The following is a 23,172-nucleotide window of genomic DNA, read 5'->3' as shown; positions in this document are numbered from 1 at the left end:
CTTCGATCCTGTTCTCATTCTCTCCCACCTAAGGAGAGCCAAGGGCATTAGAGTTTCTTTTTTTCAGCACTGCAGGGCTTTGATGCTTCCAGTTTTGTTTTTGTTTATATCACTAGGCATCGCATTGCCAGAGTAAGTTCAAAGCAGTGAGGTTGATGCACTGGGACAGCGGCAACCTTTGTTATTGTTCACAGTTCCTAGAGATCACTCCATATCCTGGATTAACCTATGAGAAAACAATCTCCTGTGCAGATCCTGTACAACCTTCCCACAACCCCAAAAAGCACTTTTCCAAGAGTTTGGATCTCAAGCCCAGCCTCTTTCAAAATCTGCAGGAAAAAAAATAACAGCTGGTATGATAAACTGTTTTTATGGTTCTTGCTTCATACAGTACATATGATTTAGAAGACTATGACAAGCTTAAAACTGAACAGGCTTCTTGGACTCAAATAGCAGAAGTGATTTCTTCCAGCTAAGTAGGGAATTATCCATTTTCCGTATACGGATAAAGAATATTTGTATGGTAACAGAACATTTACAATCAGACATCCATATCCAGATATCCACACAAGCAAGATTTCTGCAAAGTTGGCAACCTGCTAGAATCGTGGCTTTCTGAAGCCTGTCCTACAATCAACACAGTTTACAATACAAAGCTACAAAACGAGGTGAAGGTTCTCACACATCAGAAGCATCAAGTCTGAGGGCACAACTTAAGAGGCAGTTGAGCCTATCTATTAGTTTGTGGCACTACAAGGGCACACTTGTTTGCTCTGAATCTCAGACCCTTACGTGGTCTATTTCATGCATTAAAAGAGCAGACCACCCCCCAGATTTTGACGGGTTCCTTTCTGCCATGTTGGTGAACTAACGCAGCTTGCAGACGAGCACCAGGGCCTTTAAGTTAAATGACGGAAGAAGGTGGAGAAGAGGAACTCAACTCACCAAGTTTCTCAAGAAACTGCAACGTGAGCAACTGAGCCAACCTGGCAGCTCATTCTTACTGTTTGCTCGTCTCTGCCATGCCTCCAAACTCACCTGGGCACCCCACACACCTTTAACTATCTAAACCTTTGGTTTTCCACAGAAGGAAGAGTCACAGCTGGACAATACAGTCTGTATAACTTTAAGGGAGTACATTACATGCTGAAAGCTTAAGACAGCATTGAAAGGGGCAGTTTATACTGTAAGGAGGTCACACGAGTCTGGATGTACATAGAGAGGTTGTTTTACAAGACAGGGCTATAAATTTGTATGGCAGTATCTAGAGGAGATGTGACTTATTCATGACCCCCCTCTGATTTCACAGCCTTCGCAGTTCCAGCAGTTTAACAGGCTGGGGAGCTAGGCTTGAGTCAGGTCACTGAAATAATCAAAACTAAGAAAAACAAAACTTAAGGATTAAATTTGCCACTCCAACAATACAGTTTCTAGCATAATCTAGTAATGCTAGCAGAAAAGAATGAGGCATACCATGGTACAGGTACAGCAAGTTATTACTTTGTCCTTGCCTTAGGGACACTGGTTCATTGGGTTACATCACAGGCAGTACCTTGGTCTGTATAAATATATGGTTATATCTTGGTTTGTATAAACATATGATGAGTAGAACTAGCAGACAGTAAATACACACAACTCATTGTAGGAGCTGTCAGCTTTGTCCCCCTGGAATAATCCCATCCATCAGTCACTTGTACTCACTTTAGTACAAGTGCATCACAGCACTCTTCTCTGCCTCAAGCTGAGGATGAAATACTAGTTAAAACTCCTACAGGCAAGTACAAGAGATGTAAAGCACTGCAAAATCAGAGCTCTTCGAATAGTTTTTGAAGAGGCCAGCTTGGATACCTGAAACATTAGTAGCTTACAGTAGGTAAGTGACGGTGGTCACTTTTTCAAAGCTGATGATGAACTCCATGCCAGACCTCAACCCCTTCTTATACCTTATTATTTGTGGATCTCGTGTTGGCACTACCAGGGCATTTGAAGCATTATTAGGAACTGCAAAACACACAAGGCAGGTGAAAAATAAGGAGGAGAAGGTATTATGCAGATATAAGAAAAAAAAGTATGTTAACTGGTAATCGGCTCATTCTGTAACTGAAGATCGCTTGAAAGGAAACACTGAAGAGACAGGTAAGAGGGAAAAATTAGACCACCATATTAAGATATTGCACTAATAAGACCCAAGAAGAAACGCTGCTCTACGGAGTACCTAGTAAGCAGTTAAGGTATCTTAGTGACACTTTCAGAACACAGAACACCTGAGCTTAAAATACACAAACTCTGTACCATGCCACAACACAATAGCTAAAAATCCATTCTCTCCTGCATCAGGATTACTTGCACGATTTGTCACACGTGTTTGTAAGACCTGGGAAAGTTTGCCCCACAAAATGTATTAGTACAGAAGAACACAGGAATCAAAGCAACCTATGGGTTCAGCAGAAGCCCCCTTTGTTTTACACCGACTGGTTTCTCAGAGACTCACTGGTTGGGTTGACCCCAAAGCCAAAAGCCCCCCCTGCTGTGGAGACCCCAGCCCCAAACCTATCTGCCTCCCTGCATGCAGTCCCCAAGGGGCTGCCTGGAGGAGGCTCTGGCTGAGCAAATCCACCACGCTTTAAGAGCGATAAGGAACACGCTGACAACCGCAGAACAAAGCAGTAACACACAAACACTGATGGATCACGGAGAGCACACCCCACAGACTGGGGGGGGGGCTGCGGCCGCGGCCCCTTCCCGTTATCCAGCGGCTGCCCCTATCCCGACAGGGCACCCCCAGCACCAGAGAAAGCCCAGGGAGCTCTCAGAGGCCGGCACCGATCGCTCACCTGAGGCAGAAAGAGGAGGAGGAGCCGGGCCTGGAGCCGGGCCCGCCGCGCCGCCATCCCGGCCCCGCCGCGCCGCCGCCCGCTTTTGTTTCCGCCCGGGCCAGGCCGGGCCCCTTCCGCACCGGTTACCTAGCAACCCGGACCGGAAGTCCCGCCCCGCGCTCCCTGGCAAGCCAATGGGCGTTTACCCGGGCGGCGGCGTCACTTCTGGCGGCGGCAAATGAAATGGCGAACGTCGGCGGGGGTGGCGGCGGCGGTGGTGGCGGCGGCGCGGGCAAGATGGCGGTGAGGAGGGGGCTTCGCCACCCCGGGGGGCGCCGCGCTCCTGGCGGAGGGCGCCGCGGCCGCGCTGGGCAGGCGTTCCCCTCGCTCCGCGTTCGTCCGTAGCTGCCTCGGGGTGATTTCCGTAGCGGCGTTGCGAAGAGGGTCGCGTAAAAAGCGTATAAGGAACCGGGAGGGAGGGCGGGCTGCGGGGGGGCTCCTCTTTAATCCAGCTCGCCTTCGCTCCTTTCCCTTAGGATAAGGAGAAGAAGAAGAAGGAGAGCATCTTGGACCTCTCCAAGTACATCGACAAAACGATCCGGGTGAAGTTTCAAGGTGGGAGAGAAGGTGAGGCGGCGCCGGGCTGGGTCCGGACACGGGTGCCCCCAGCGTGAGGTCCTCCGTGCACCCTGCCATCTCCTCACGTCGTGATTTGCTTCTCTGTCTTCTGGGGTTTTCTTCTTCTTTGCCGCTTATTTTCAAGGAAAGGCGATGAATAACGGTTGCTTTCATTCGTTATAGTTTGCTATTTATTGGTGCGAAGCTTGTCTCTGTTAATCTTTCTGTTAATCCCCTGGCTGCGATTCTATCTCTGTATTTCATCTGGGCACTTTTTTTCACCTTCTGTTAGTTGTCTTGTTTCTTTTTCCTGATCCTTCACGTTTCAAGGGTGCTCTTAAAGCAGCAAAGAAACGTTCTTAGGTGTTATGATTCACACGGCTGTCTTCCCTCTCATCTCTTAACTTGCTAAAAGTTCCTGGAGTTCTTAAATTGTTTCAATATATTTCTATGTTTCTCCATCACTTCTAAAGCAGTTATGTTTCCTTCCTTATTTGCTCCTGTCGTGTTTACAGCTATCCATCCTTGAGCAGCTGATAGTGCCACCTGCAGGGCGCCTGTTTGTCTGAAAGCTAACAAAATGCTGCGTGGGAGGTGCTGGGCATAACCTTTGCAAAGCAAGCTCAGTTTTAAAAAATCTATTTTAAAAGTCTAGTGGGCCCTGATGCTTACAGAATTTTGGAAGTTATTTGTACTGTACTGTTAAATGGGGGGTGACTTTTTTGGTAGTTTTTGAGCAATTTATAATCCTGTTGAATCTTGGTTTAGATTTTTTTCCTCAGAAAAATCACGCTATTACCTTTATAATCTTCGTATAACATCTCAGATACAGGATTCTGTTCCTGGGTTTGGGCTGGTAGCAATGATAGTAATGCTGATAATCAATTATTTTTCAACACGAGAGATCTGTCTGTGTAGTCCTGCAATTTATTTAGTGACAAGTTCTGAAGGTCCATGTTCTGTTTTAGAATAGAGCCATTGACTGTCTGCAGTGCATTCCTATAATGCTAGTGCTTATGCTGAAAAGATTACATTCCAGAAGGACACCTAGAAAATGGATTGTCTGAGGAAAAATATTAAAGCTTTGCCTCATTTCTGATGATCTTCTGCAAGGGATCTCTGTTATTTATTTACTTATTTTATGTTGTGACTTTGTATTAATTTGTTACGCTGAGATATTCTTAAAATGCTCATGAAATTGGCTGAAAACTCAAAATATTCTTTAAGGCATTAACGCTTTTGTAATTAGTTGTAAAAAATGGAATACAACACAGGCTGGGTTCTCACAGTTCTGCATTTTGATAAAGTGTGCTGTTTAATATCTGTCACTCTCTTGATTGCGTCCCTTGAGGGAGGGAAGGTATCTGGAGAACTGAGCATGTTCTCAACCTCCTGTGTTTCTGTATTCCTGCTTTTGGTCTCTAATCATTCTTTTGTGTGTGGTTTTTAATAGCAAGTGGCGTCTTGAAAGGATTTGACCCTCTACTGAACCTTGTGCTTGATGGTACCATTGAATATATGAGAGGTAAGTAATACGCTACCTCTGTAAAGCATCTCCCCCCCCACAATGATTTGCTTAACAGAAAACTTACAGCTCTGTGGGTGAATAACCAAAAATTGCAGGTTGACATCACCTATCAGAGACCTGTTGACAGGAATGAAGCATGAATGGATGAAATAACACAGGTTAAGCATGCTTTCTGTTGTAGAGCATTCTTGTTAGTCTTTGCTTGAGCTCCTGTATAACTCATTTGGTACTCCTGTCCTCTAAAGCTGGAATGAAGAAGTGTTCCTCTTCAGATAGGTAGTTGCCTTTGACCTGGAGGGTTGCCGGTCTTGCTCAAAGCATGAAAAGTATTTTTTTTTTTTTCCAGCAATAATTAGTATTTTACAATCTTATAAACTGTATTGTAAATGCACTCTCTGTATTCCCATGGAACTAAAGCCTTCTATAGCTTCTTAGAGCTAATAGAGCTGTGCTTTTTTTCATAGAGTTATAGAATATTCTGAGTTGGAAGGGACCCGCAAGGTTCACCAAATCCAACTCCTGGCTCTACACAGGACAGCCTAAAAATCAAACCATGTACCCAGGAGCATTGTCCAAACCTTCTTGAACTCCAGCAGGCTTGATGCTGTGATCACTTCTCCAGGAATCCTGTCCTAGTGCCTGACCAACCTCTCAGTGAAGAACCTTTTCCTAATACCCAACTTGACCCCTGTCCCTGAAGCAGCTTTATGCTGTTCCTCAGGTCCTGTCACCCCTCCAGTCCCCATCATGAGGAAGCTGTAGGCCACCATGAGGTCTCCCCTCAGTCTACTCAAAGTGTTTGTCTATAAAGTCATTTGAAATGAAATCAGGATCTTTTTTTTTTCTTCCTTTTTTTTTATTGTTTGTATCTATGCTTTTGGTTAGGTGAATTAAAGGGCCTTTGAATTTGTTAGAAGATAAATTTGCTGCTTTGAAAACTAGTAAAACAATGTGCTGAAAATGTCAGACATTGCTGCATCATTTCTGTAGTCTTGTGTGCTCGATTTAAAAAAAATAAAAATGCTGGGAAATCCGGAAAAATAGCATGTCTGTGCTTTTTGAAGTTGATGGAATTTGGTTTATCTTCCTTATGTTGCCATTGTAACTGTGGATCTCTTTTTCAGACCCAGATGATCAATACAAATTAACAGAAGACACGCGTCAGCTGGGACTTGTGGTCTGCAGAGGGACTTCTGTGGTTCTTATTTGTCCACAGGATGGCATGGAAGCAATTCCAAACCCTTTCATTCAGCAGCAAGATGGCTAATGGCTTTGTGCTATCTCTGAAGACTTCAGGGGTACAAAAATTGGAGGAAACTCAGTGTGTGTGAAGCTCCCTGATTTGGGGAAAGAGTTTGAACATGTGTTTGTTAATGTGAAAAACAGTCAGCTTTTATTTTTGTGGTTTTCCATAAGAAGTGCAGGATAGGGTGCGGTGTGCGAGAAGTAAGTTCTGATTTTTTTTTATTTTTATTTTTTTCAAATAAATCTGAAGCTCTACATTGTGTAGAGCTGACAGGAGAGAATATGCTATCTAGGAATTGTCAGAAATCCTCTTGATATTGTGAATTTTGAAACAACCACATTAAAATTAGTAAAGAATGCCCCAAATATTGTTTATATGTTGTGCATTTTTAAATATATTACAATTGTTTTTAAACTAAATGAACCTGAATAGATTAGAACATGTTTTTCTTCCTCTTAGTTTTCAGGACTCAGCTGGGAAGCATTTTGCATTAGAGTTTGGTCTCTTTCCTGCTTGTTCCAGTGCATGCAGGAGAAGTACTTTCATCATATGCTACCTTTACACCTCTACAAGCTACGTAGCTAAGAAATTTTCTAGCACTTGTTGCAGATCTTTTGGGCTGTGATCTGTGTAATTGGAAGGCTCCCACACTTTTACAGGAAGACTGGACTAACCTGTCACATGATTATCGTGTCTCAGCTGATTGATATGAACCTTATGGAAGTGTCTGTTTGATAGCTGAAATTTTAGAGGAAGAATGTTCAGTTGTAGGCAGTGTCTGGAAATACTGCTGATTTTTATATAACAAGCAGAACTACGAGGGGATGGCTGTAATAATTTGATTTGTAAGTAAACATTTCTTTTATACTTCAAATAGCGAGATTTGAGGAGTTGTGAGTGAATAAATACAAATTAACTTGTTTCTAAATGTCTGTTTGTTTGAAAAAAATGGTCTACATCTGCCATTGCAACTCTTCCACACCTGTAAACCTACAAGACATTTGTTCAGGGAGTGGGTGAACACAGCAAAAAATGTAGTGACCAGACCAGAAACAATGCTCAATTATAAGGCAGGAAAGCAATGAAGAATGACTAATATTTTCAGGTCCTTTATCTGAATACTTCTGCATTTGTTAGGCATTTTAGACTCTCCTGTAGAAGATGCCTGCATGTAGCCTGTAGGCAACCTGCTTCTCCTACCCTCTGCTTCTTGAGGACCCTTTACAAGGAGGTTGTAGCTGAGTGAAGGGTTTTGGTGGCAGCAGGAGTCTTGTTCCTGGACATCTTTGAGAAAGCATGGCAAGGACAGGCTGTATTGGCTGTTCATTTTGGCAACAGCAACCTGTTCATAGCTTTTCCTGGGTCAACTCTAAAATGACTGGGAATTTGAAGTAGGTCAATTCAAGTTCAGTATATCAGACTTGTCCAGGGAGCTATGACAGTAGGGACCATTTGTCTTGTGTGACATACGACCCTGTGTAAATGAGTGGATTTTCTGGATTTTTCAGCTCCTAGGGGTCAATTCTTTGAGTGTTTTCCATAGCTGTCAATAGAGTCATGCTCCTTCCAACTTATTTTTGTAATGCTGCAAAACTTAGAATAGTTCAGTTGGAAAGGATGTTCAAAGATCATCTAGTCCAACTGTCTGACTTCTTCAGGGCTAACCAAAAGTTAAAGCATATTGAGGGCATTGTCCAAGTGCCTCTTGAAAGCTGACAGGCATGGGCCACCACCAGCTTCTCTAAGGAAGCCTATTTTGGTGTTCGACCGCCCTCACAGTAAAGAATTTTTTTCTTATATCCAGTCTGAGCCTCCCCTGGTGCAGCTTGGTGCAGCTTTGTGCCATTCCCATGTTCTATCACTGGTTACCAGGGAGGAGAGGTCGGCACTTCCCTCTGCTTACCTGCAGAGAGAAATAAGTGTACTGGATCCATGGAACACTCTTCTGTTTGTTGAAAACCACTAGCGTAAGTAGCCCTAGTTCAAAGTCACTGTGCAAATCCCTCCACTTAACAGCTTGGTCTAAATGCTTTGGGAAATCCACAGTGTGAAATCAGTGAGTGATGTGTTGCTCTTGCTGACTATTGATTTAGTGCATTGAGTATGAGGCTGGCTAGGTATGTGGCCGCCTTTGGTATTTGCGTGGGGGCTCATTCCTTCCCCCCATGTCTTATTAAAGCTTAAAGCTAAATATTTAACAAATACTGCAAGCAATTTGGAATTTGATATCAAAGTTAAATTGGTGAAGGATCTAGCCTTGGGGAAAGTTGTTTTTCTTGGAAAGTCTTAAGCTTTTTTAAGTTTTCATTTTTCAGGAAAAAAAAAAGTATTTTATATATATATAAAGTATATATATGTACTTTTTTTTTTCCCAGCAGGTTCAATGTTAATCTATAACTTCCTTAGGTGTAGTCAGTGCTTAGGAAGGTTTTGGTTGTTTTACCTCCATCCTCCTCCTAGTCTAGGCTTTTTGCTTGGAGAACAGCTCCCCCAGTTGACTTTGGTGTTGCCTAGCTAAGGTGGGTGGCAATTAAATCTACAACATTGTAGTTAAACAGCTTTCCTGCTATCGCTGCTCTGAAAGCAGCGGGAAAGGCTGAAGAGCAAAGCAGGAGGATGGAAAGCAGATTCTATTTTTAGGCCAAGGCTGGCTTATCTTGTATTTATCCTAGAGCTGGGTGGATAATGTTTCCAGAGACCTCACATGAGTAAAGACTGCGTAAGGACGGAGTTAATTTTAACTGGTCAGCAGTCAACAGACATGGAGTCCGCACAAGAAGCGGAAGAACTGGGACCTCAGGCAGAAATGGTTGCAGACACAGTTCTTGAGGTCGGAGAGAGACTCTTTCAGGTCAGCCGAAGGGCACTTTCACTACACAGCCGTTACTTTGAAGCAATGTTTTTTGGGGGTGCAAGAGAGAGCGCTGAACAACATATAGTGATCAGAGGGATCGATGCAGCGCCTTTTCAGGCACTTCTTGAGTTTACTCGCACAGCGCAAGTGCTTATAGGTCAAGAAAATGTGATCAGCTTACTGGAAACAGCTGATTTTTTTCAGTTTGACAGGGTGAAACTGTTGTGTGAGAAATTTCTGGAGAGGGAGCTGCATGTTTCCAACTGCCTGGGCCTGATGACCTACTCACAGCAATTTGCCTTTGTAGAGCTGCATGCATCTGCTATGAATGTGGCTCTCACCCACTGGGGGGATGTGATGTGTCAGGAAGAATTTAAGGCTCTACCCAAAGAAATGTTGATGCACTTCCTAAAAAGTGATGAGCTGTTTGTTCCTCGAGAAGATGTGGTTTTTGACAGTATTATGAGGTGGATAATGGAGGACCCAGCAACGAGGGAGGAAGACTTTTTGGATTTGGTGGGCCAAGTCAGGGTCACTTTTCTGAGTTTGTCCTTCCTCGATGTCTTGGTGAAACGCAGCAAGCGCCATGGACAGACAGATACCTTCTCCAGACTAATAAGGAAGTTAGACAGCTGTCCTCCACCCAGCTGGCAAAATATGAAGCTGTGTCCTAATGCTGGTCGGAGCTACGACACCTTATATGTCCTGGGAGGAAAGCATGACAACGAACAGCAAGAATTATTTCTGTTTCAACCTAAAACAGGGACCTGGCAGGCTTGTTCTCCACTGCAGCGCAGAAACCTCACGCAATATGCAGTGGCAGCAGTAGGTAACTTGCAGACCTGTATCTCAACTGGGACTCAAGTGCCAACAAGTGGGACTGAGCAAATGCAAAGAGAAGCTGAGGTTCAGAGACTCAAATGCAGCAAATTCAGCTGCTTTTCCTGTAAAATATAGCATTGCTAAAAAACTCACTTGTGTTCAGAGAATGGCCTTGCTTTCCATAGCCCTGGAAGAATGTTAGGCAAGGCTAAATTCTTTTTTCTTATAGCAGGACCAATAAAGGTATTGGACTCCTCACATTAGCTTTATCTGGAGTGAGTCTAATCACTTTAAGCATTTTTTTTGGCCTTGGTTTTGATAGGTGGTGACTGCTGATTTATAGTTGCCTTTAAGATAAATTTATCTGTGAACGTTGTGATGTCTTCATCCATGGAGACTTTCAAGACAGCTCAAAAACCATGACTTCCCTTACTCAGTGTTGGCGATAGTCCTGTTTCAAGTGGAAGGCTGGATGTGAGATCCCCAGAGGTTCTTTTCTGCCAGTGCTTTCATGGTTCTCTTCAAGAGTGGGAGCCAACTTGGAAAGAGTTGCTTCATCCTGTAGGCCCAGCATATCTGGGCAGATGAGGAATCAAATATCGCCAATTAATACAAAGAGCAGTCATTTTCTTTGCTCATCCTGCAGCCTACTGGTACAGCTCAGAGGAAAAAAAAAAAGAAAAAGAAAGCCCTCAGGACCCATTTTCAGCCTTTGTGTAACTGATCCTTTTCTCTGCTGTCTTTCCAGGGAACTTCCTTTTTGTGACAGGAGGATATTTCCGGGATGAGTTTGTGTGGTATAGTGTGGATTGGGTGCTGATCTACAATTGTTTGAGTAACAGCTGGCTGGAAGGGCCTGCCATGAAGAAGTCTCGCAATAGCCATTGTGCGGTAGGAGCAGGGCTCTACCTGTATGTACTTGGAGGGAGCACAGATGAAGGGATAATCGCAACAGTGGAGCGCATGGCTTTGGTGGACCCACAGTGGGAAAGCATGAGTCCTATGGTTCAGCCTGTGGAGAGAGGAGATGCAGTCAGTGTGGGGACCAGGATCTATGTGGTCTGTGGCCTGGATGAAAATGGACATGTCTATGGTGGAGTGCAAAGGCTGAACACAGAGACGGACAGCTGGGATGTCATCTCATTTTCCCCACTTCCAAGGTAAGAAATCTGGGACCTGATGAGGAGAGATGCTCGAGAGAGAAGGGCATTATTGTTCCCCTCTGCACCAATGAGACCACCTGGAACAGCGGCTAGTTTTGGGATTCCAGTACAAGAGAGATGCAAAGAACCTGGAAAGGAGTCAGTGGAGGGTTATAAGGTGGTAAATCCAGCGCAGAGGAGGATATACTGGAGAAATGTAGACTAAAGCCTGTCAGATTTATTTTTATTTATGTCAATTTCTACAAACATAAAGCAGCTCTGCTAGACGTTGAAGGAGTCAGAGAGATTCATGCTGTATTCCCCCATACCCGCAGGAGCTGCATGCAAAGCTACACACTGGGTTTTGACAGCAAGGATTGAGCCCACAGCCTCAGGTTAAAGCTAAATTATTTGAGCAAGAGAAACAATCCACAGACTGTGGAAAACAGCTTAAAGCCACCCATATCTGAAATATATAAAGCTTGAGCCAGAGCTTCCTGAAGCCAGTGGCATCCTTCGCTGCTTTGGCTGCCAGGAGATGACCGGTTCCCATCCCTGAGCTCTGGGGGATCCATGGAAAAGGGCTGATGCAGCCACAAGTGTGTAAGAGCCGAGCTCTCCGTTACATCCCAAGTAAGCAAACTGTCCCCGTCCTCCCTCCTTCGCCTGTGTCAGCACATGAGACAGGAGATGGATGTTCCCACAACACCCATTTCCAGTCTTTTTTCATGTCCGCAAGTAATTCCATTTCAATGGAAGACTGCTGGAGTTGTCCACTGTCCATCAGTCTGGTGGTGGGGATTTATTGGCAAGATACGGAGCTATTTCTGTCCTAGCAGCTTGCAGCAAAGCAATCAGGAGTGTTTTTTTTCTCAGTTAGGTCTAAGTGGGTACGTAGCTGGCATCTCTTGGTAGCCTGGGGTGCTTTTCTGGCCCTGTGGGACCCATCTGTAGCTGGTGCTGCTCTGGTTATTTTGTCCAGACCCAGCACTGCAAACATTTTGCATGCTGGAGCAGGAATAAAGACACTTTCCAGCAAACATAATCCTGCATTATCTGCAGCGCCTCTGACTTAAAGTCTCCCCCTCTTAGTCTCTACTTCCTCCTCCACATCTTGAGAATTATCCAGGGGAGGAGGTGGCTCCTGGCTCCTCTGCAGCTGCCTGGTGGCTGCCTGGGACCCTCCTGAGCAGTGGGAGCACACACAGGACTTCACTGGTCACTAGCTGGCACTCTTGTCACCTCTTCATCGAATCCTGTGGCTAATGCTTTCTTAATTTGCTCATCTGTAAAGTAGTTAACATCCATCCACTGAATTATGGTTTAATTGTGCAAGCTTCCCCAATAATGCTGTTCGCTGACATGAGGCTTAGTATAAAATGTTGATTTCTTGCTTGCTGGTAATTGTGGTAATGATGCTTCGTAGTCGTAGGACAGCGGCTGTGCTTTTGAGCAGGAGTAGGAGCACTTCACATCTTTGCAACCTGAGTGAACACAAGCAGGTAGCGTTCCTGCTGTCACTGGAGATGGGGAGACTGGGGCAGGGGATAGCTAAGGCTAATGCTGTGTACTGTGGATACTGATTGTTTGGGAAGAGGTCTCGAGTCCCTAGACCTCTCGAGCCTCTGAGCAACCCCAAGTTCAGAAGAAAGAAAGCTGGAGCAGGGCTCTAGCAGGGAGCGTAGCAATAGGACAAGGAGTAATGGCTTTGAACAGATGGAGAGGAGATTTAGGCTAGATGTGATGTGAGGAAGAAATCCTTCACTCAGAGCACAAAGCGCACATGGGTGTTAGGGCTGAAGATACACCTTGCTTCTGTTCTTTTCCATAAAGAATAGGAAGAAATTACATAAAAACCATTGTTAAAAATAAACCCAGGGCACAGGATGGGAGGTGGAGGGCAGCCCTTGTGGCCCAAGGGAGCCAGCCCCAGAAAAGGGGCCCTCAGCCCTCCCAACCCTCCTCCTTCTTTCATGTGAGGGCATCTCCCGGGCTGCTCCCAACACAGCCGCCTTTGGGCACGTATGGGCCACTCCATCACAGAGGCTTGCTGAGGTCACAGTGGCCACCGCTGCCCCACCTTTGCTGCGGGCCCTATAAAACAGCCCCCCTGCAGCTGGCCCACCACTCGCTCAGCGACTAGCTCTTCTGGCAGCCAGTGTAAGCGGCAGGAAGACGACTAGAAGCAGAAAGGCGAGAAGCGGCCCTCCTTGGTGTGCAAGGATAGCGATGCCATCCAAAGAAGCACCAAGAAGGAATGCAGCTCACAAGATGTGTCGTGGGTTCAGGGATGGCGCCAGCAGCACAAGAGACATCAGTGCTCAAGAGACCTCTGGTGCCCAGCCCTCAGGCACACATAAGCGGTACCACAGGTACCGCAGTGACGCGGGGAACAGGCCACCCCCTCAAACACCCAGCAACAGGGGGCCTGGGCCTTCCCATAGGCGTAACGGTGGCATGGGGCAAAGTCAGGAACATCAGACAGAGAGCCGTGGGAGGCAGAGGCATGCCCATGGTACAGAACGGAGCGTGGGACCCAGGCATGGCAATAAAACAGACGGCAGCCTCAAACCCATGCGTGAAAATCAAACCAACAGTAGCATGGGTCCTGGGGGCGGAACTGGACGACCTCGTGGTTCAGCACCCTGGCCGGAAAACATTCCCAATGGAAGGCATCCCATCTGGGCAGTCCCAGGCAACGACTGGCTCATCCTTCTGCCAAGCACTGTGGAGCCCATGGAGACGAATCCACCAGAAGATGTGGAAGAACAAATGGAAGTGGATCCACCTCCACCAGAACAGACGTGGGACTACCGCAGCATGTTGTTGCTCTCTTCCATCCGAGAGCACTAACAGCGGCGCAGGAGTGCCCGCCCTGCTCCCTACTCGTTGCTCAGGCTCCGTCCCAAGCATTAGCTTGGAGCCACCAAATACTGCAGACATCCCGCAGGCTTACCTGCAAGATGTCCTGGCAATAAACAACTCTTGCCAATTCTCAGGGGTTGTGTGAGTGCTTCTTTCCCATCCCCCAGCCCTTGTGCGAGAGGTGGCATCCCTTCTGCGCAGAGCCTTGAAGAAGAGCACAAGAGGACCCAGCTTCCTTTGGGCTGCTGCTCCGGGGTGACAGGAGGAGTCCCCGAGGGCCACCATGCACCTTTAACATTTGTGAAAATAGACTGAGGGGTGAAAATAGTAGTGTGTGAGCGATTATAGGTGGCTAATTTCTTATATTAGGAGTGAGTTTCTGTATCTGAGTAATTGGTAATGACCGACGTGGAGAAGGCTGAGGTACTCAACTTCTTTGCCTCCATCTGCACTGGTAGATGGGCTTCCCAAGTCTTTCATTTCCCTGAACCCATAGATGGAGGCTGGGGGATCAAAGTCCCACCCACTGTAAGTGAATAGCAGGTTCAACACCACCTGATGAATCTAAACAGGTGCAAGTCTATGGGACCTGATGACATGAATCTCAGGGTCCTGAGGGAACTGGCTGATGGAGTCGCCAAGCCTCTCTCCATCTGAGTTGAAAAGTCCTGGTATTCGGGCAATGTCCCTGGTGAGTGGAAAAATGGAAACGTCATGTCCCTACTCTTCAACAATTAAAACAAAGAATTGAACAAAGAGTGCTACTCTTCAACAACTTAAACAATTAGGAGACATTTCTTCTCAGAAAGAGTGGTCAGGCATTGGAACGGGTTGCCCAGGGAAGTGGTCAAGTCACCGTCCCTGGGGGTGTTCAAGGAAAGGTTGGACATGGTGCGTAGGGACATGGTTTAGTGGGTGACATTGGTGGTAGGGGGATGTTTTGACCAGATTGTCTTGGAGGTCTTTTCCAACTTTAATTTTTCTGTGATTCCCTCTCAGGTATGACCTCTGCATCACATCACTGAATGGTGCTCTATACACCATAGGAGGGGGAGCTTTTCGATTTGATGTGGAAACAGATGAATGGACTCATGTGGATGAGGAATGCTTGACCAAGAAGTTCTTCATGGGATGCAGCACTGTTAATGGACAAATTTATCTCCTTGGACAGAGAAAGGGGAACAGTGCCCTCCCCATTGTAGTCCTCTTTGATCCCTATGTTGATATGTGCCAGGTCATAGAGAACAAACTGCCTTGCCCCCTTCCTATTCGTGGCTGTGTCTCTGTGCGAAGGTTTGATACATGGGCATGAGTGATACCAGATCCAACATAATCATAAAGGAAAAGTCACGTGCTTTACAGATGATGGGAACTGCACTGTATCAAATTTGATTTGTGAAATTTTTAAAATTTTAAAAATAGATCTGTTTAATTCCTAGCTTTTCTGGTTTCTACTTGGCAAATATCTTGAAGCAAAAGCCAGCGAAACCTTTGCAACTACATGTGGTTTGCAGGTCGTTACTGGAAATAGTGGTCAGTGTTGCTAAGAGTACACAAATGCCTCAGTGTTGATGTTACAACATCAGATACAAAAAAAACATCAGATACAAAAAAAACAACCAACCAACGAAAAAAAAAATCACCTGTAAGAGTAAAGTAATAAACGTGTGTCAAGGGAATCTTCAGCAGACTGTATGGGCTCTTACTGCTGCAGGACGGATTTAAAAGAAAAACAACATTGCTGAAGTCAAGCCTTATCAGGTATCAGTGTCGTTTTAGCCTGAAATAAGCTTCCCAAGTTATGTTAGTATGGTGAAAATTACCTTTAGTCCAGCATAGAGAACACCACGGGAGGTTGGCCACTGGCTAACTGGGGCACTTAAAGTCCTGCTTCAGCCTCCTTATTCCGTTTTGCTCTACAGACCAAAAATAAAAGCACCATCTCTATCCTAAAGCACCGAAAGGAGCGTGCAAGGAGCATGACCTGCATATACCCTTAATTAAGGATTGCTTATGAAGAAGAGGGTTTGATGGGCAGGACTAAGGATTTAGGACTGCTGTAGGAAACAGCAGGACAGGGGCATGTTGGCTTCAGTTCCTTCTGCCTTTCTCTCACACATCTTTCCTGAGTTATTTATATTTTTCTTTGATGGGTCAGATCTGGGAGGTGGGCCATGGTTCTTAACGATAAAGTGTTCTAGGGACACCATCCTTCATTCCCCACCTCTTTGCAGTTCTCTAAAATTGTTTAATTTTTCTTAATGTTTGCGCAAAACATATCAGACCCCTTGGAAGCATATTCAAAGCCTGTGTAGAAAACGGCTTTAAAGACAGCATTTGTAGGTTTCTATATATTGTTTGTAGACAAATGTATATGATGATTTATTGGCCCTCTGTAGTTTTTGAGCCTTTGAATTATCAGTGATATCAGATCTCCAGCAGGTTTCAAAGATCTGCTGATTGACACAAGAGCTGATATTACTGATATTCCAAAAAATGATGATAAAAAAAATCTGCATCATGCAAAATCAAGGTAAAATGGGCTTGTTTAGGTGTAATAATTCATTTCTACATAAACTTTAAATCCAATGTTATACTGTAAATTCTGAACATGACGTCAGATACAATGTATTACAAAGTGAATAGTCATCCAAAACAGAGAAAACCCTTAAAATATCCCATTCATATGTTAGCATTGTAACATTGATTTTCAGATTTTAAAAATGAAACCTCAACAACATTAATACATCCCTATGGAAAGCTTCCATTTAGACTAGTAGAAAAGTGTGCCTTCAGAAGAATTTCAGTTGCTTTCAATTTTAGGACCATTTTCTCTAAGTACACATTCAGTTAGCAAAACCTTTTAGATGCATGAGCTATTTTGTATAATTCATACAGCAAACACAGCTTGTCTCACTTGGCCAGGCTTTATATGTGGAAACGGTCTATCCTTGCCCCAAAACCTGACAATTTTAGCCTATACAACTGGAAGCTTATTTGGCAGCTGAAGCAAGTGTTTCTTACATGCAACTTTTTTCATAAGGTGGCTAGCACTGACTGCCAGTATATTCTGAAATTGTGGTTCAGATAAATGTTCAGCAGTTGTAATTTATTACTTTACGAACCTTTTGGAAAGTTTTGAGATAACCACAGCTAAGTGTTATAACTTCAGCAGATTGTTTAACCCCTCTTAGCCTGTTTTTAGTGAGACTGTGGCTGATTGACCATTTTTTTCTGGATAGAGTAGTAGTAAAATGATGTTCCCAACAAGAGAGGTGAAGAAAACATCTCCTAAAGTTATTTGTTGCCTGGAAACTCTATGATGAAATTTTCTTTTGTCTAGATGTTGGATGATGCCTCAGCTATAATGCTGCAAAGGGTTCTGTGAGCCTGTCTGGCCTCTCCCTTGTGGTCCTGTTCAGCCTTCCTGCTTTTAGGAGTCTGTCTGGCTCTTGGCATTTTGCAACGAGACCCACGTTACTCTTTGCTCTTTGCCAGATCTTCTGCTTCACTCTTGTCGCTTTCCTCAGTGTCACTTCTTGCATCTTTTCTTTTCTGTAGGAGAGAAAGATGATTTAAACAGGCTGCAAAACCTATGTCTTGCTACATTAAAGGGGACTGGTCTTGCTTTCATTCAGAGCACTGGTATGTTAACCTGAGAGGCAAAATAAAAACAATAGCTGAGATCATATCCTTGAAACCAGTGTGGTAATTGTCCCTGAATTTGGGAGATCGACTTAAACTACCTGGAGTTGGTTATGTGTTTTCCTGACTTTTGAATATGGTTTTTTTTTTTTTTTTTTTTTGGTGATCCTTATAATATTCTTGTAATGTGACCTTCTGAAAAAAACTTAGTGTTTATTCTACATATAGTTATTCTGCATATAAGCCTGTCTATTTTTTATCGTGGAAGCTCTGAAAGTCAATATATATTTGTTCAGTCTACTGCTGCCCTGTGGTGAGGTCAGTTGGTTATTTGGGAAGGAGATAGTCATGGCTACTTCTTGTGCACTGAAAACTGAATTTTAATGACATCCCATAAACAAAGGTATCTGTACAACTCTCAGCATGTGCCTGCAGAAGCTCTTGGGCTGTTTTTTTGGGTAGTCCCATTTCTCCCACCCCTTCCCTGCAGGCATGCAGGAGTCACTCTGGATCTCAGGGTTGCTCATGAGTAATGGTGGCACAGAGGAGAAAAAGATTTTTCATACCGCACCATGGAGGATGACACCGAAGACCATCTGTATGTACTTGGAGGGAGCACAGATGAAGGGATAATCGCAACAGTGGAGCGCATGGCTTTGGTGGACCCACAGTGGGAAAGCATGAGTCCTATGGTTCAGCCTGTGGAGAGAGGAGATGCAGTCAGTGTGGGGACCAGGATCTATGTGGTCTGTGGCCTGGATGAAAATGGACATGTCTATGGTGGAGTGCAAAGGCTGAACACAGAGACGGACAGCTGGGATGTCATCTCATTTTCCCCACTTCCAAGGTAAGAAATCTGGGACCTGATGAGGAGAGATGCTCGAGAGAGAAGGGCATTATTGTTCCCCTCTGCACCAATGAGACCACCTGGAACAGCGGCTAGTTTTGGGATTCCAGTACAAGAGAGATGCAAAGAACCTGGAAAGGAGTCAGTGGAGGGTTATAAGGTGGTAAATCCAGCGCAGAGGAGGATATACTGGAGAAATGTAGACTAAAGCCTGTCAGATTTATTTTTATTTATGTCAATTTCTACAAACATAAAGCAGCTCTGCTAGACGTTGAAGGAGTCAGAGAGATTCATGCTGTATTCCCCCATACCCGCAGGAGCTGCATGCAAAGCTACACACTGGGTTTTGACAGCAAGGATTGAGCCCACAGCCTCAGGTTAAAGCTAAATTATTTGAGCAAGAGAAACAATCCACAGACTGTGGAAAACAGCTTAAAGCCACCCATATCTGAAATATATAAAGCTTGAGCCAGAGCTTCCTGAAGCCAGTGGCATCCTTCGCTGCTTTGGCTGCCAGGAGATGACCGGTTCCCATCCCTGAGCTCTGGGGGATCCATGGAAAAGGGCTGATGCAGCCACAAGTGTGTAAGAGCCGAGCTCTCCGTTACATCCCAAGTAAGCAAACTGTCCCCGTCCTCCCTCCTTCGCCTGTGTCAGCACATGAGACAGGAGATGGATGTTCCCACAACACCCATTTCCAGTCTTTTTTCATGTCCGCAAGTAATTCCATTTCAATGGAAGACTGCTGGAGTTGTCCACTGTCCATCAGTCTGGTGGTGGGGATTTATTGGCAAGATACGGAGCTATTTCTGTCCTAGCAGCTTGCAGCAAAGCAATCAGGAGTGTTTTTTTTCTCAGTTAGGTCTAAGTGGGTACGTAGCTGGCATCTCTTGGTAGCCTGGGGTGCTTTTCTGGCCCTGTGGGACCCATCTGTAGCTGGTGCTGCTCTGGTTATTTTGTCCAGACCCAGCACTGCAAACATTTTGCATGCTGGAGCAGGAATAAAGACACTTTCCAGCAAACATAATCCTGCATTATCTGCAGCGCCTCTGACTTAAAGTCTCCCCCTCTTAGTCTCTACTTCCTCCTCCACATCTTGAGAATTATCCAGGGGAGGAGGTGGCTCCTGGCTCCTCTGCAGCTGCCTGGTGGCTGCCTGGGACCCTCCTGAGCAGTGGGAGCACACACAGGACTTCACTGGTCACTAGCTGGCACTCTTGTCACCTCTTCATCGAATCCTGTGGCTAATGCTTTCTTAATTTGCTCATCTGTAAAGTAGTTAACATCCATCCACTGAATTATGGTTTAATTGTGCAAGCTTCCCCAATAATGCTGTTCGCTGACATGAGGCTTAGTATAAAATGTTTATTTCTTGCTTGCTGGTAATTGTGGTAATGATGCTTCGTAGTCGTAGGACAGCGGCTGTGCTTTTGAGCAGGAGTAGGAGCACTTCACATCTTTGCAACCTGAGTGAACACAAGCAGGTAGCGTTCCTGCTGTCACTGGAGATGGGGAGACTGGGGCAGGGGATAGCTAAGGCTAATGCTGTGTACTGTGGATACTGATTGTTTGGGAAGAGGTCTCGAGTCCCTAGACCTCTCGAGCCTCTGAGCAACCCCAAGTTCAGAAGAAAGAAAGCTGGAGCTGGGCTCTAGCAGGGAGCATAGCAATAGGACAAGGAGTAATGGCTTTGAACAGATGGAGAGGAGATTTAGGCTAGATGTGATGTGAGGAAGAAATCCTTCACTCAGAGCACAAAGCGCACATGGGTGTTAGGGCTGAAGATACACCTTGCTTCTGTTCTTTTCCATAAAGAATAGGAAGAAATTACATAAAAACCATTGTTAAAAATAAACCCAGGGCACAGGATGGGAGGTGGAGGGCAGCCCTTGTGGCCCAAGGGAGCCAGCCCCAGAAAAGGGGCCCTCAGCCCTCCCAACCCTCCTCCTTCTTTCATGTGAGGGCATCTCCCGGGCTGCTCCCAACACAGCCGCCTTTGGGCACGTATGGGCCACTCCATCACAGAGGCTTGCTGAGGTCACAGTGGCCACCGCTGCCCCACCTTTGCTGCGGGCCCTATAAAACAGCCCCCCTGCAGCTGGCCCACCACTCGCTCAGCGACTAGCTCTTCTGGCAGCCAGTGTAAGCGGCAGGAAGACGACTAGAAGCAGAAAGGCGAGAAGCGGCCCTCCTTGGTGTGCAAGGATAGCGATGCCATCCAAAGAAGCACCAAGAAGGAATGCAGCTCACAAGATGTGTCGTGGGTTCAGGGATGGCGCCAGCAGCACAAGAGACATCAGTGCTCAAGAGACCTCTGGTGCCCAGCCCTCAGGCACACATAAGCGGTACCACAGGTACCGCAGTGACGCGGGGAACAGGCCACCCCCTCAAACACCCAGCAACAGGGGGCCTGGGCCTTCCCATAGGCGTAACGGTGGCATGGGGCAAAGTCAGGAACATCAGACAGAGAGCCGTGGGAGGCAGAGGCATGCCCATGGTACAGAACGGAGCGTGGGACCCAGGCATGGCAATAAAACAGACGGCAGCCTCAAACCCATGCGTGAAAATCAAACCAACAGTAGCATGGGTCCTGGGGGCGGAACTGGACGACCTCGTGGTTCAGCACCCTGGCCGGAAAACATTCCCAATGGAAGGCATCCCATCTGGGCAGTCCCAGGCAACGACTGGCTCATCCTTCTGCCAAGCACTGTGGAGCCCATGGAGACGAATCCACCAGAAGATGTGGAAGAACAAATGGAAGTGGATCCACCTCCACCAGAACAGACGTGGGACTACCGCAGCATGTTGTTGCTCTCTTCCATCCGAGAGCACTAACAGCGGCGCAGGAGTGCCCGCCCTGCTCCCTACTCGTTGCTCAGGCTCCGTCCCAAGCATTAGCTTGGAGCCACCAAATACTGCAGACATCCCGCAGGCTTACCTGCAAGATGTCCTGGCAATAAACAACTCTTGCCAATTCTCAGGGGTTGTGTGAGTGCTTCTTTCCCATCCCCCAGCCCTTGTGCGAGAGGTGGCATCCCTTCTGCGCAGAGCCTTGAAGAAGAGCACAAGAGGACCCAGCTTCCTTTGGGCTGCTGCTCCGGGGTGACAGGAGGAGTCCCCGAGGGCCACCATGCACCTTTAACATTTGTGAAAATAGACTGAGGGGTGAAAATAGTAGTGTGTGAGCGATTATAGGTGGCTAATTTCTTATATTAGGAGTGAGTTTCTGTATCTGAGTAATTGGTAATGACCGACGTGGAGAAGGCTGAGGTACTCAACTTCTTTGCCTCCATCTGCACTGGTAGATGGGCTTCCCAAGTCTTTCATTTCCCTGAACCCATAGATGGAGGCTGGGGGATCAAAGTCCCACCCACTGTAAGTGAATAGCAGGTTCAACACCACCTGATGAATCTAAACAGGTGCAAGTCTATGGGACCTGATGACATGAATCTCAGGGTCCTGAGGGAACTGGCTGATGGAGTCGCCAAGCCTCTCTCCATCTGAGTTGAAAAGTCCTGGTATTCGGGCAATGTCCCTGGTGAGTGGAAAAATGGAAACGTCATGTCCCTACTCTTCAACAATTAAAACAAAGAATTGAACAAAGAGTGCTACTCTTCAACAACTTAAACAATTAGGAGACATTTCTTCTCAGAAAGAGTGGTCAGGCATTGGAACGGGTTGCCCAGGGAAGTGGTCAAGTCACCGTCCCTGGGGGTGTTCAAGGAAAGGTTGGACATGGTGCGTAGGGACATGGTTTAGTGGGTGACATTGGTGGTAGGGGGATGTTTTGACCAGATTGTCTTGGAGGTCTTTTCCAACTTTAATTTTTCTGTGATTCCCTCTCAGGTATGACCTCTGCATCACATCACTGAATGGTGCTCTATACACCATAGGAGGGGGAGCTTTTCGATTTGATGTGGAAACAGATGAATGGACTCATGTGGATGAGGAATGCTTGACCAAGAAGTTCTTCATGGGATGCAGCACTGTTAATGGACAAATTTATCTCCTTGGACAGAGAAAGGGGAACAGTGCCCTCCCCATTGTAGTCCTCTTTGATCCCTATGTTGATATGTGCCAGGTCATAGAGAACAAACTGCCTTGCCCCCTTCCTATTCGTGGCTGTGTCTCTGTGCGAAGGTTTGATACATGGGCATGAGTGATACCAGATCCAACATAATCATAAAGGAAAAGTCACGTGCTTTACAGATGATGGGAACTGCACTGTATCAAATTTGATTTGTGAAATTTTTAAAATTTTAAAAATAGATCTGTTTAATTCCTAGCTTTTCTGGTTTCTACTTGGCAAATATCTTGAAGCAAAAGCCAGCGAAACCTTTGCAACTACATGTGGTTTGCAGGTCGTTACTGGAAATAGTGGTCAGTGTTGCTAAGAGTACACAAATGCCTCAGTGTTGATGTTACAACATCAGATACAAAAAAAACATCAGATACAAAAAAAACAACCAACCAACGAAAAAAAAAATCACCTGTAAGAGTAAAGTAATAAACGTGTGTCAAGGGAATCTTCAGCAGACTGTATGGGCTCTTACTGCTGCAGGACGGATTTAAAAGAAAAACAACATTGCTGAAGTCAAGCCTTATCAGGTATCAGTGTCGTTTTAGCCTGAAATAAGCTTCCCAAGTTATGTTAGTATGGTGAAAATTACCTTTAGTCCAGCATAGAGAACACCACGGGAGGTTGGCCACTGGCTAACTGGGGCACTTAAAGTCCTGCTTCAGCCTCCTTATTCCGTTTTGCTCTACAGACCAAAAATAAAAGCACCAT

At 45.7% G+C, this 23,172-nt stretch overlaps 3 protein-coding genes across 6 annotated transcripts in view; 2 read left to right on the top strand and 1 right to left on the bottom strand.

Moving 5' to 3' along the window:
• SPPL2B (signal peptide peptidase like 2B) overlaps positions 1 to 2,965 on the bottom strand; it is a 31,699-nt gene extending 28,734 nt beyond the window's left edge. For 3 of the 4 annotated variants that reach the window (XR_007168584.2, XR_010826740.1, XM_048077645.2), the window contains exon 1: positions 2,835 to 2,963. Coding sequence is in view for 2 of the 4 variants with exons in the window: in XM_048077645.2 (XP_047933602.1) it covers positions 2,835 to 2,891 (57 nt within the window). In the remaining 2 variants the exon portion in view is untranslated. Of the gene's footprint in view, positions 1 to 2,834 lie in introns of all 4 variants that reach the window. The other variant, XM_048077646.2, reaches the window with a different exon arrangement.
• Positions 2,966 to 2,973: 8 nt separating this feature from the next.
• Positions 2,974 to 7,130, top strand: LSM7 (LSM7 homolog, U6 small nuclear RNA and mRNA degradation associated). The gene is made up of 4 exons (XM_048077652.2): positions 2,974 to 3,119; positions 3,353 to 3,443; positions 4,888 to 4,959; positions 6,087 to 7,130. Exons 1-4 carry the CDS (start codon positions 3,060 to 3,062, stop codon positions 6,227 to 6,229), a joined length of 366 nt encoding a protein of 121 aa, XP_047933609.1. The 5' UTR covers positions 2,974 to 3,059; the 3' UTR covers positions 6,230 to 7,130.
• A 132-nt stretch (positions 7,131 to 7,262) lies between these two features.
• On the top strand, positions 7,263 to 21,286 carry LOC106045631 (kelch-like protein 24). Its single transcript, XM_066983963.1, has 3 exons — positions 7,263 to 9,891; positions 10,633 to 11,044; positions 14,891 to 21,286. The coding sequence occupies exons 1-3, from the start codon at positions 8,913 to 8,915 to the stop codon at positions 15,201 to 15,203; spliced, it is 1,704 nt and encodes a 567-aa protein (XP_066840064.1). The 5' UTR covers positions 7,263 to 8,912; the 3' UTR covers positions 15,204 to 21,286.
• The last annotated feature ends 1,886 nt before the right edge of the window (positions 21,287 to 23,172 follow it).

This window comes from Anser cygnoides, chromosome 27 (genome assembly GCF_040182565.1).
Source record: "Anser cygnoides isolate HZ-2024a breed goose chromosome 27, Taihu_goose_T2T_genome, whole genome shotgun sequence".
Lineage (NCBI taxonomy): Eukaryota > Metazoa > Chordata > Aves > Anseriformes > Anatidae > Anser > Anser cygnoides.
This window is presented reverse-complemented; position numbering and strand designations above follow the sequence as displayed.